Raw genomic sequence first — 14232 nt, 5'->3', positions numbered from 1 at the left:
GACAATAAAGTCTTTTAAAAGGCCACATATTTTATTATTAGGATTTATAATATTTTGAAACATAGTCTTATTTAAAATTTTGCTTTGGGAAACTTTTTTAAATTTTTTTGTTTTGGAACAAAAGTCAACATAGCTTTATTTTATTTAACCTCAGTGTATTGGAATGTCATGAGGAAAACATGCAGCATCAAAGAAACTTACTTTACTATCATCATCATTATTTAACTGCATTTGTGAGAAGGGATTAATCAGTCAGAGAACACTATTTGAGAAAAGGAACCCAGATTCCCAGAGAATAAGTTGTTAAGTATTTTATTTTTGTTGCCTTTACTGTCTTTACCCCTAGGTTTATAAGTGGCCTCTAGGTTAAATTACTACTACTTTACGGTTGATTTTGTATTTGTATCTTCTGCCCTCTAGGTCAACATTATGAGTTCTTGGTATCAATTATAGAATTTTATTGTCTAGACTTTTTAAAACTACATAAACAAATATATTTTTAAGTAAAGAAATATTATTTATCATGTTGTTTCACTCGACATTGTTGAGTAACAATCTAATTTTTATGGAATCTTCAAATTTAGGATTATTTTCATTACAAGAATGCCAAAAAGCCAACTTTTCAAAAGAAGAATGGTAATGTTCAGAAGAGTTCACATACAGCAGTTCCTACTAGAGGTAAGAATGCATATGTAATTAACATTGTATCTTTGTAATTTAATGTGACTTTTAAAATATTATGAACAACATTATTTTTACATAACAGTTATATTTTCTCAGTTAACAGAGAAAAATTGAAAAATATAACTACCCAGAAATCAAGTAGTAATGTTATTTTATTACGAGAACGGATTATATCCTTGCAACAACAAAACAGTGTACTTCAGAATGCCAAAAAAACAGCAGAATTATCTGTTAAAGAATATAAAGAAGTCAATGAAAAGCTCCTTCATCAGCAGCAAGTATCTGATCAACGATTTCAGACAAGCAGACAGACAATAAAGGTAAAGGGAACTTAAAAAAGAAATTATAATAGACTATATTATAAAAGTATATATTTTGTTTTACATGTATTGTTTGATTCATATTTGGGTTAGACATGTCTATGAGTTAAAAAATTTTGTAGGCACCACTAACTAGTATAATTAGTTTAATACCTAGATTTCTTTAACAAGGTTATATTAAGGGACAATCTTTATGCGGGAGAGAACACTAAATCAAAAAGACAAAGACTTTACTAGCATTCCATTTTCACTTAGTTTTTCTCATCCTAATGTTTTTATATATTTATTGCATTATACCTTAGATTTGGAATGCAGGCTCCACAAATACATATAGCTTGCTCATTTGCCCATGTCTAAAAGTTTGAGTTTATCATTATAAATCACATTAAGTGGTTAATTGCCTCAGTTCTTATTTACAAATGCTAGTTTAAAATGTGAAGGTTTTAATATAAATCTCTATATTAATATGTTCCTATAATTTATTTGTGCTTCTTTTATTCAGGTGAATTGAGTTTTCTATAACAATTTTTAGACATATTATATATTATTGCTGGTTATCATAATTTAATCTTAAAGCAAATGGAAAAGAAAAGATTGTTTAACTCTCCATTCCTAAAGGTATTGGCTTGTATAAGGAATGAATTTTGGAAGTTTGTTGTTTTACACAGAATTCTTTCAAACATTTTAGAAAATAAATTTTAAATCACAATCACAAAATTTTTAAATTATACTTAAATTCTCTACTTCTAACATCTAGTGCTTTGATTCAGCAATACTCTGAAGTGTTTTAATTTTAAAGGACTTAATGTTATACTTGTTATACTAATAAGAAATGTTTTCGCTTTATTCCAAGTAGCCTTATATCCAAAGCTGATTCATGTTCCATATATATATGGTTCACTTGGTTAATAGTGACATCCAGCTCATCCATGTCCTTGCTGATTTTCTATTTATCAATTATTGAGAGTGAAGTATTGAAATCACCCACTATTATTATTTTTGTAATAACTTTAGTGAGAAATAATTTACATACCATACAATTCTCTCATTTAATTCATTGGTTTTTACAATATTGAAAAAGTTGTGCAACATCACCAAAATCAATTTTAGAACATTTTTTTATAACCTTAAATATAGGCCCTGTGCCCTTTAGCTGTCATCCTTCCATTCCCTGGTCTCTCCCAGCCCTAAACAACCACTAATCTATGTTCTGTCTATGTGGTTTTGCCTATTCTAGGCATTTCATATAGATGGAATCATACAATATGTGAGCTTTGTGTCTGGCTTCATTCACTTAGCATAATGTTTTCAAAGTTTTCCATATTGCAGAATGTAGGACTTTGAAAATTTACTCCTCCATAAAAACAATAAAAAGAGGCATAAATAGTCAGGAATCAACGTTTTCATAACACTAAGTACATAATCTAATCTTCTAAGGGTTAATGTAATATTTTAAGGCAATTAATTGATGACTCGAAGTTACAAGTTTCTAACACATGAATTCCTTATTAAAATGACTGAAGACCAAATAAAAGTATTTTACATGAAAACTATAAAGCATTTTATTGAGACTGTGCATGTTGAGGAACGCTTACATTCCTCTCTGAAACTCTGGAAATTATCCAAGGCCTTGTAACAATCTGGGGAGTGTTTATTAAAAACAAACAAACAAACAAAAACCCCAGCTGAATCTAAATAAGAACAGGAAACTGCGGCATTTTAATTTGCCTTAGTTCCATCCCCCACTCTCCTAGCTCAGTAGTAGCCTGGGAAATATGATGGTCTATACAGCCTGGCAGCTTCCAGAAGAAGCAGAATGGAGCTGGAGCACCTTCAAAGCCCCATTCCCAAATAATTATCATCATTTGACCTGTCTGATGGTTCCCTGGTGGACCCCAGTTAAAAAGAGTGCCTTTTTCCTGGGGGAGAAGAAGGAGTGGTGGGGAGGACCTGGTGTTCTCAGAAACAATTACAGGCAAGTGTTTTAACTGTAGTCTACCCGAGGTGATGGATTCTAGTTTAGTTTAAGCAATATATTAACTAAATAGCTCAAAAGGAAGAGCTGGGAAGTTAGATATTCATAAGAGTTTTGAAAGGCTCTGAGACACATTCCTGGGAATCTGGAGGACACATGCCCATTAGTTAAGGAATGGATAAATAAATTGTGATATATACATACAAGGGAATATGATTAAACCACAAAAGAATAATGAAGTATTGATATATGTTACAACATGGATGAACGTTAGAAACATTAAATCTAGTGAAAGAAGCAAGTCACAGAACACATATTCTATTTATATGAAATATCCAGAATAGGCAAATCTTTAGAGACAGAAAGTAGATTAGTAAATGCTTAGGACTGGGAGGGACATAAGAATATGGGAGTGAATGCTAAAGTGTACAGGTTTCTTTTTTAAAGTGATGAAAAGGTTCTAAAATTGACTGTGTTCATAGTTAAACATATTTGTGAATATACTAAAAACATTCATTGTACACTTTAAATGGGTGAATAGTGTGGTATGTGAATTTATATCTCAGTAAAACAGTTTTTGTTTTGTTTTGTTTTTTTAAATATATCTTTATTGATTTCAGAGAGAGGAAAGTAGAGGGAGAGAGAGAGAGAGATAGAAACATCAGTGATGAGAGAGTCATTGATTGAGCCCACAACCCGGGCATGTGCCCTGACCAGGAATTGAACCCTGATCACCTGGATCCTAGGTCGATGCTCAACCGCTGAGCCACACCCGGCCAGGCAGTAAAACAGTTTTTAAATGTTGATTTTAAATAGGAAAATAAGAGACAAGTAGTACTGTCTGAATGAATTTTACTGATAATACATTCATCGGTGACAGAATAATATAGTAAAAATCATTATTCAAATTAATAAAGCCTACTGCTGACATAAAAATTTATTAGGTAATAAATCTTATGGTAAAATGTAAGAGCTATGTAACATTTTTAGGTATGTAAGGAACCTTCGATTACATGAAGCACTTAACTTCAATTATTATAAAACTTGACAAAGTAAATATATTTAAGGTTAATTTTTTAAAAATTAGTTTCTAATAGAAACAATATATTTTCTTTTCCTAACATTCAATTTTCTATTGCAAAAATGAACAGGGACTAGAAATATGTTAAAGCTAACGGTATTGACTAGCTTTTCCAGTTCGAATACTCAATTCTTTGACTTAAGAAACTTACATTACATCTGAAACATATGGAAAATGAGTCCCAAATCTTAAGAATAACAAGATGTAAATGCAACCTTTTTTATTCCAGTAATGTTCCTTAAGTGTATTATGACTGTGGAAATTCCTTATAGTTACATATGTGTCATCATACAGATGTAAACAGCATTGACTCACTGAGGCAAATGACCAGAATCCATATCATAAAATAAAATGAAACTTTGCACATAAGTGCACCTTTTAGAAATTCCTTTGAATGTTTTATTTTAAGTAGTAAATAATTATGTATATCAACTGATAGATAACAAATGTAAATATTTGTGAAATTTTACATACTTTAAAATTTATTTTCTAAAAAGCTCTCTCCTGAAATAATGTGTTTAGAGAAAGCAGAATAATCCTTATCATTCATTTATCTGAATTATGTTATTAATTTTCTCTCTGTGCTTGTTTAAGTGGCAAAATGGATTTCAAGAGGTGTTTTATCACTATAGATTTAATTATCCCTCCCCCCCCAACCAAATCATATGTTGAAGTCTTAGTCCCTAAAGTTATGGTATTTCGAGAGGGGGTTTTGGGGAGGTAATTAGGTTTAGATGAGGTTGTAAGGAAGGGGCCCTCATGTTGGGCTTTGTGCCCTTACAAGACAAGAGACACCAGAGCTCTCTCTCTCCACCATGGGGGGACAGATTGAGAAATAACTGTCTACAAGCCAGAAAGAGAATTCTCATCAGAACCAGACCATGCTGGCATTCTCATCTCATAGTTCCAGCCTCCAGAATTGTAAGAAATTAAGCATCTGTTGTTTAAAGCACCCAGTCTATGTTTTTTTTTGTTTTTTTGTTTTAAATTTTGGCAACTCTAGTAGACTAGTACAGATTTTGGTCCTGGGAGTTGGATGATGTTTAACAAATACCTAAAAATGTGGAAGCAACTTTGGATAATGGGTAGATTCTGGAAGAGTTTTGAGGTGCATACTAGAGATACGGACATTAAAGGCATTCTGGAGAGGTCTCAGATGGAAATGAGGAACATATTATTAAAAACAGAAGAAAGGCAATTCTTTCCTTGGCTGGGCTCTGTTTTAGTGTTTTTCCAAAGGTAGAACTTGTGAGCGATGAATTTGTATTTTTTTATTAAGACATTAATTTTTGGAGCTGCTTTAGGTTTAGCAAAATTAAGGGGAATGTACAGAGATTTCCCATATATCTCCTGCCCCTACACATGCATGAACTCCCCCGTTATCAATATCCCCACCAGAGAGGTACATTTATTATAACTGACAAACGTATATTGATACATCATCATCACCCAAAGTCCATAGTTTACCTTAAGGTTCACTCTTGGTGTTGTACATTCTTTGGGTTTGGACAGATGTATGATGACATGTATCCATTTTCACTGCCCTAAAAATCCTCTGTGCTATTCTTATTTATCCCTCCTCCAATCCCTGGCAACCATTGTTCTTTTTACTGTCTCCATAGTTTTGCCTTTTCAAGAATGTTATATACAGGCATACCTCAGAGATATTGGGGTTCAGCTCCAGACCACCATAATAAAACAAGTAACATAATAAAGCAAATCATAATTTTTCTTGCTAGTGAAGGGTCTTTCCTTCAATTTGTAAAATATTCAACATCTGTGAAGCGCAATAAAGCAAAGTGCAATAAAAGAGATGTTGCTGTAGTTGGAATCATACAATATGGAGGCTTTTCAGATTGGCTTCTTTCTCTTAGTAATATGTATTTAAGGTTCCTCCATGTCTTTTCATAGCTCAGTAGTTCATTTCTTTTAATGCTGAATAATAGTCCATTGTCTGGATGTTCCATAGTTTATCTGTTCTACTGAAGGAGATATTGATTGCTTCCATTCTTTGGCAATTAAGAATAAAGCTGTTATAAACATCTACCTGAAGGTTTTTGTGTGCACATAACTTTTCAGTGCTTTTGGGCAAATACCAAGGAATGGAATTGCTGGATCATATGGTAAGATCTGTTTAGTTTTGTAAGTAACCGCCATACTGTCTTCCAAAGTCTGTTCCATTTTGCATTCTCACCAGCAATGAGTGAGATTCCTTTGACTTTGAATTCTCACCAGCATTTGGTCTTGTTAGTGTTCTGGATTTTCTCTGTTCTAATAGGTATGCAGTAATATCCCATTGTTGCTTTAATTTACATGTCCCTGATGACATATGATGTAGAACATCTTTTTAAATGCTTATTTGTCATCTGTTTATCTTCTTTGGTAAGGTGTTTGTTTGGGTCTCTTGCCCATTTTTTAAAATTTTATTTAAAATATTACAAATGTCCCTTTATCTCCCCAATAACCCATTCCACCCCATCCCACCCCCCTCCTCAATCCCCCTCACCGCCATTGTCTGTGTCCTTGGGTTGTGCATATATGCATATAAATTATTTGGTTACTCTCTTCCCCTCTACCCACCCGCCCTTCTCCCTCCCTCTGACATTTGTCAGTCTGGTCTATGTTTCCATGTCATTGAATCTATTCTGTTCATCAGTTTATTAAGTTCTTTAGATTCCACATATAAGTGAGATCATGTGATGTTTGTCCTTCTCTGCCTGGATTATTTCACTTAGCATAATTTTCTCCAGGTCCATCCATACTGTCCCAAAGGGTACAAGAACCTTCTTCTTTACAGCTGTGTAGTATTCCATGGTGTAAATGTCCCACAGCTTTTTTTTATCCACTCATCTACTTATGGGCACTTGGGCTGTTTCCAGATCTTAGCTATTGTAAATTGCGCTGCTATGAACATAGGGGTGCATATATTTTTTCTGATTAGTGTTTCAGGATTCTTAGGATATATTCCTAGAAGTGGGATCACTGGGTCAAAAGGTAGCTCCATTTTTCATTTTTGAGGAACCTCCCTACTGTTTTCCACAGTGGCTGCCCCAGTCTGCATTCCCACCAGCAGTGCACTAGGGTTCCCCTTTCTCCACACCCTCGCCAGCACAAGTCGTTTGTTGATTTGTTGATGGCAGCCATTCTTACAGGTGTGAAGTGATACCTCATTCTGGTTTTAATTTACATCTCTCTGATGGTTAGTGACGTTGAGCATTTTCTCATATGTCTCTTCCCTGCCCATTTTTTAATTGGGTTGCATGTTTTCTTACTGCTAAGTTTTAAGTGTTCTTTGTATATTTTGAATAATAGTCCTTTATCAGCTGTGTCTTTTGCAAATATTTTCTCCCAGTCTGTGACAGAATGGGTCTTCTCATTCTCTCATCATTGTCTTTTATAGAGAATAGTACATTCTCAATAAAAGGATGGAGTTTTTACCAAGTCATTTATATGATAATGCATATTTTTTATCAAGAATTAAAAAATTATTTTTTACTCCAAGAACCTTCTTCTTTTCATCATTCTAAATCCAGCACATCACTCAAAGCCTGGTTCATGTATCACTTCCTACACGCAACATTTCCCAGAGCCTTTTTCTTTAAGTTTAGCATAAAACAAAGGAAGAATTCAGTTGTAATCTGTTAAGTTTGAGGTAGTAATTTGACATGTAAGTGAAAGAATCCTACAGGTCTTTGTGATTGGGAACTAGAGAATGAATTCGAGAGTTAGAAATGGAAGAGCAAGTATACATAGGGTCAAGACTGAATATCCATTCACATTAAGGAATGAAGGCATTGATGGCATTGAAGGAGCTGACTAAAAAGTTAACAAACCAGTTAGTAGATTAATAGTGTCATGAAAGCATTGGAAGGCATGACTTTGATATAAAAGGTAATGTAGTGTATGGTGCTTTCAGGGAGAAGAGGTACTATCTCCCGTTTATCACAAATCCTACTAGGCCCCCATCTCTTATTTATGATAAATTTCTGGTTACTATAGGCATTTAATTTTCTGAACCCGGATTTGCACAATGGCCTATATGTTTTCTAAAAGAAGAGAATACTCCTTTTATCTCCTCACCCAAGGCTATTTCTCCCTTTCTATATAACTCCCAATGTTTTGTGTAACAAAAGGAGGCATCACAATATTTCCAAAAGTTAGAGAAGGGATGCTTTACAGAATATGGCCTGGAGAACTCTCTCTCAAGTTTTCTTTTACCCCAATAGCTTGTGTAGTATACATTCCTTGTAGGGAATTTGGTTTATATATGTCAGATTCTCCAGGGCGATGGCTTTTGCCAGATGAAGCACTTTTGATTTTGAGGCTGATAAAACACAGTGCTATTATTGATCTGTGCGTGACATAGCCTGTCTCTCTCCTAGCAGAGTGTAGCAACATTTATCCAGGAATTTGTGAAATGTCACTTGGATCATGTTCGCAAGGTAAACTGTGCAAAAACCAGGATCTCATCTGAGAATCCATGTGGAGTCGGACGTGACTATCTTATTCCTACGTCTTATCTTCTAGATGAACCGAGTGATATTTGTTAACAGGATGCCTGTCTTATATTAGACTTTGTAAGGAACTATTATTATCACTTAGAATACTCTATACTGTACAGTCATACTTATACTGTTTTCAGATGCATTTGCGATCTTACCACAGAAAATATTAAGAAAATGTGACCTGAATAACTCTTTATAATGAACAGTGTTATAATATATTGCACAGTATTTATTTCTGTTTATAATGAAAAGTGTTATAATATATTGCACAGTGCTTTCCTATATTCCTATATAATATATTCCTAGCAGTGTTTTCATTCTTTGCATCAATATACTTTCAGGTAAATATTATAAAAGCAACATGCCTTGAAGTGACAAAATACAATATTTTTCTTACTGTGTATTATTATATTTAAATATGCATGTATTTTAAGAGTTTGGTTTGCACATGGGTAGATATATGTGTTTATGTTTGCTACAATTCAATTTAGTTTAATGCATCTAACATATATAAAGCACTCTAATAATGGGATATCTAACTACAAATTAAACATGGTTCTTGTCCTATATAAGGTACCAATAGGGGAGTTGGACATGAGTACCACAATACAAAGGAATTGTGATATATGTAGCATGATTGGTGTGTGTGTGTGTGTGTGTGTGTGTGTGTGTGTGTGTAGTAGATAGAATAGACAGTCATTTATTGCTGTCATTATTTAATAAATATATCATTTGACCTTAGACTTAAAATTTGGTTGATTTTGAAGGTTGTGTGTGTGGAACAAAGTCATTAGAAGATGTAAAGCTTTAAAAGGCATCAAGTTGAGATGTGGTTTGTTGAGAATAGTGAGTAATTTGGTATAGTTGTGATTCTTTACCCTAACTGCATGCTACCTTACTTGGGTAGCTTTTCAAAATATTTATGCCCAAGGTGCTACCCTAGACCAGTTAAATCAATAGTTGGGGATGGTCCCTGCACTTTGCTAGTTTTAAAAGCTCTGAGGTGGTTCTGATGTACAGTGAGGACCGAGACTCAAGTTTGAGAGAATAAATATAAGCAGCAAGATAAGAGATTGTTTAACTATCAAGGCAAGAGATGATAAGTATCTGGACAATTATAATAGAAATAGAAAGTGTTAGGAAAAAAACCCAAGGCATTTTACAGTGGTATAACAGGGTTTGATGACAATTATACGTGGGAAGGTTTTTAAAAAGTGAAATATTTAAGATACCTGCCAGGATTCTAACTAAAGTGACTGGAAAGTTGATGACAGAGTATATTTGTGAAAATATAACATACTAAATATTGTATGGGGGAACCTCATATGAAAGCATACCAAGAAAGTTGGATAGAATGTAGCAAATATTCTTATAAATGAACATCAGAGCTTGCCAAAAAAAGAAATATTAATCCCTAGGGACTACAATAAATGACAGCTTATCAGTGTAACCAAATGGTAATTTGTCACTGAAGTGAAGCTATCAAGTGAACAGTAGGATATTTGAGTGTAAAACTTAGGGATGTTAAAATGTGAAAAAAGAAATGTCTTAAAGTTGCTATATGTTTTTTTGAAATACATATATGTATTAAAAGTATAAAGAAATTATAAACATTAAAGGTATTCAGGATAGTGATTACTTCTGGCGATTCAAATGAGATTCATGACCTCCAACTGTATTGGTAATCCATTGTTTTTGCTGAGTGGGTGATTTATGGGCATTCATTATATTTTCCTTTATATATCTATTGCACACTTGAAATATTTCATAAAAATGAAGGAAAAAAACTATTGATGCCATTATCCCAGAGAAAGAATGCTGGGGTTGGAGCAAATCTTTGCAGCAAGCTCAGTTTGGGGTGGGGGAGTATGAGATATCTGGGCAGAAGAGGGGGCAGAGGAGAAGGTGGGAGAGTGCTGGAATACAGGAACAGGGAGGGGGTGTGTTTTAACAAGAAAAAGACAATAGTTGCTTAACAGTGTCATAGTTGGTTAACAGTGTCAGATGCCATAGAGGAATCAAAAATAAGACAACTGAGAAGGGGTTGTTGGACTTTTCTCAGAACATTTTACTAGCAGAACTCTCTTGATAGCAAGTAATAGAAACTGAACTCAAACTAATACAAGGGAAAAAAGCTTACATAATCAAAGGATGAACTGAAGAGAACAGATGCAGGAAGAATAGTGATAGCCTGCCTGGTGTCGCTCAGTGGTTGAGCGTCAACCCATGGACCAAGAGACCTGTTCAGTTCCTGGTCAGGGTACATGCCTGGGTTTCGGGCTCAATCCCCACTAGTGGATGTGCAGGAGGCAGCCGATCAATGTTGTTACTTCTCTATCCCTCTCCTTTCCTCTCTGTCTAAAAATCAATAAAAACATATTTTTTAAAAAGAATAGTGATAACTGGAACTGTACACTCTAATATCTTTAATGTTTTTCTTTTTTTATCTAACCAGAGAGAAAGAGGCATTGATGTGTGAGGGAGAAATATCAATTAGTTGCCTCCCACATGTGCTCTGACCAGAGATCAAACCTGCAACCTAGGTATGTGCCCTGACTAGGAATTGAACCTGCAACCCCTTGGTGTATGGGATGAAGTTCCAAACAACTGAGCCACCCAGCCAGGACTTCAGTGTTTTTCTTTATCTCACATCTCTTCCTCTCAGATTAGCTTTCTCCATGGTTGTGGATACTGGTCCTGTGGTAATATCCTTATGGCCTAGACCCCAGAGAAGAAAGGGATTTCTCTTTCTCTTCTTTAGTCTTCCCTTAATTTACATGGTTTATACATTTCTAGGACCACAGGGAAAAAGACTTTGTCTATATGTAATTTTTAATTTAGGATTTAGGTTCATTTTTTATATAAATATCTTTCATCCACATGAATAATTGGCAGGAAATTTAAAAATCATGTAGGATACAGGGCAGTTTCTGTTGGGTAGTACTGAAGTACACATTGCAGTACATCTAGTGTTCCTGGATCTCACCCATTTCAGTGTCAATCATTGTGGTACTCAGAAGTGCCCCACTGATTTCCAGCATACATATCCAGGCAGTGTGTACTCTTTGAGAATCACTGATCCAGGAGAAAAGCAGAGGAACCAGCTCCATTAATAAAAACAAAAACTCCAGACTACCTTCTTCCCAAAGATTTATATGAATCACATAGCACAACTGATTGAGATTCAGATAATTTACTGAGTACCTACTCTGTTAGGTCAAGCCTTACTACTTGAAAGAATGTGATAAACTAAGATAATTTGAAATAGAAAATTAAGTGAAGGATAATGGAAGAGGTTCCTATGTGAAACTTTTGTATTTAAAAAAGGGCTTTTTAAAGTGAAACAGATGAGAAGTTTCTTGTAAATCTCTTATTTACTTTTTAAAAAGAAACTACTACTCTATGCCATGAAAGTTAATTTTTTTAGTAATTTTCAAACATCAGTTTTTAATGACAAGAATCCCATTATAAGTGGTATTGGTAACTTTTATTTTATCAGATTCAAACACTGCAAAAACTATTCTTTTAAAGAAAAGTCCATTTTTTTAATTCTTTTGAAATTTATGAAACACAGGGAATAGAGACAAACATTACTGAGTTGTTTCCCTTGAGAATTTTAGTAGGGTATATTTATAAATTTAATCAAAATCATATGAAGACTTAGTAATGCTGCTGTTAAATTTGTAATGAGTTGTAGGCTTTTTAAAATTCCCCAACTGGCTTTCATCCAAGTAATTTGTTTGCAGAGCTTAGATGTATTACATCTGAGGAAAGACACACAGTTAACTATTGACCCTATCAGTAAAATATTTCAATTTCTAAATGTTAACATGCTATTTATATAGTACCTACTTATCAATCTATATCATTTTACAAGTTCAAATATATAAAGTTGGAGCTAGAAATTACAATCTTTAGCCTTTATTATCCCAAAAGTTGGTAATATTTTATATTAGCATGATAATGCATTATCCTTGTGAATTGATTCCAGTATAATGTAAATTTAATGTTCATATACATGCTTTTTAGAGGCATATTTGTTGAAAATGGTTTATCTTCTAAAATATGAATTACAGAAATATATATTATGGTCTAACAAATTTTTAGAAGTCAAAAATTATTTTAAAGAATATCAACATCTTTTGAAGACTAGATAAAAATTAAGTATTAGGACCAATTTTTAATCATTTAGACTCTCACTTCCATTTAGTAACAGTACTATATGTGAGCATTAGTTTTCTCAGGCCAGTCCACAAAGACCTTTTTGTGCAATAAAATACAGTACAGTAAGAAGTAATATCATCTCAGCAGGATGGAAAAACAATAAAAGTATTGAAATCTGTTGCTTAGGAAAACCAAGTTTACTTAGAGGAGGATCAGACAGTCTTCATAAGACTTCTGCAGATGTTGTATAGTTTGATAGTATTTGGTGGGAAGTTTCAAGGGGGCTTTTATCTTCATAAATAGAGTAGAAGATTTGAAATAACAGCGAATCTACGATTGACTCTTCTTGCTATAAATGTATCAAGTATTTTTTCATGAATACTTGAAAGTCAGTTGTGTTAGTTAATTTTCCAAACTTCACATATATTTGTACTGATTCTTTTCCCATAGTTGTGGAGATAGAAGTTTAAGTGATGTGGTTAAATTTCAGTTCAGGTAATAATATTCATTAGTTTAGTTATTCAGATTATTTTGAAACACACTGTATTGCTAGTATCACAGATTAATATTTACTATAAATGCCTATAATGTCAAAACTATTAAAACAGACTAAAATACACATATTAAATGTTTCCAGTGTGTGGGGCTGTTTTGAGAATTTAAAGTATTAGTAAACATTTTAAAATAATTTGACCCTTGAAATAATAGTGATTTTCATTTGGGGTAAATCATATTCAAGCATGTTTACAAAATGATTATTTAATTGGGCATTACCTAGAACTTACATGACAAAGTGTAAGGGCATTGAATTAATTTTACTTCTTGTAAATGTTACTGAGAGTAGCATCTCTCTCTCTTACCCATATGCAGATATCCATATTTCTTTGATAGAATCTAATTTGAACACATCAAGACAGATTGGCATTTTCAGTATCATAAAAAACTGCTTACTTAATTGCTAACCATATTTAGTATGGCCTTATAACAAAGTAGGACCTTAAGTGTCATGCTTTGTCTTTAATGTGCACACTGGAGCTGGATTCATCTGTCCTAGACAACTGCACTTCATGAATAGAGTTTTTTCTTGATAGGCAATTAGCAGTAATTAGGAAGATTCACCTCAATAAGATGTCAACAAGAGGTTGTTTAAAAAAGTTGAATGTCAGTAACTTAAAAAGAAAGTTCTTCTGACACATAGGTATGGCATGTGAAACATGAAATGTTAATTTAACTTTTCTGCTTATTATTCATGCACAATATTATTTTGTCATTCAGACACTACACTGACAGAGTGTAAAGGGTGTTAAAATAGTGCTGCTAGAATAAAAAGAGGGTTAATCTACCATTGGCCAATTAGCCAAAAGGTACTTAATGGTCTCTAAAGGCTACTGAAGTCTAACTACTAGCAAAAGCATTGGTAAAAAGTCCTCTATATTACCTTCATTTGCTTGACATTTTGCGAAACATCCTGTAAGCTTTTAATAACTGCATTTTTCAGAAAAT

The 14232-nt window shown here is 33.5% G+C and overlaps 1 protein-coding gene across 3 annotated transcripts in view; it reads left to right on the top strand.

Annotated features, from left to right (window-relative positions):
• Positions 1-14232, top strand: part of CNTLN (centlein) — a 188552-nt gene that overhangs the window by 132290 nt on the left and 42030 nt on the right. For all 3 annotated transcript variants that reach the window (XM_087822644.1, XM_087822643.1, XM_016214503.2), the window contains exons 17-18: positions 585-678; positions 781-1004. In XM_087822644.1, the coding sequence (XP_087678770.1) occupies positions 585-678; positions 781-1004 (318 nt within the window). The remainder of the gene's footprint in view (positions 1-584; positions 679-780; positions 1005-14232) is intronic.

The sequence above is a fragment of the Miniopterus natalensis genome, chromosome 12, assembly GCF_054644295.1.
Source record: "Miniopterus natalensis isolate mMinNat1 chromosome 12, mMinNat1.hap1, whole genome shotgun sequence".
Lineage (NCBI taxonomy): Eukaryota > Metazoa > Chordata > Mammalia > Chiroptera > Miniopteridae > Miniopterus > Miniopterus natalensis.
Note: the sequence above shows the minus strand (reverse complement) of the source record. Positions and strands in the feature narration are given on the sequence as shown.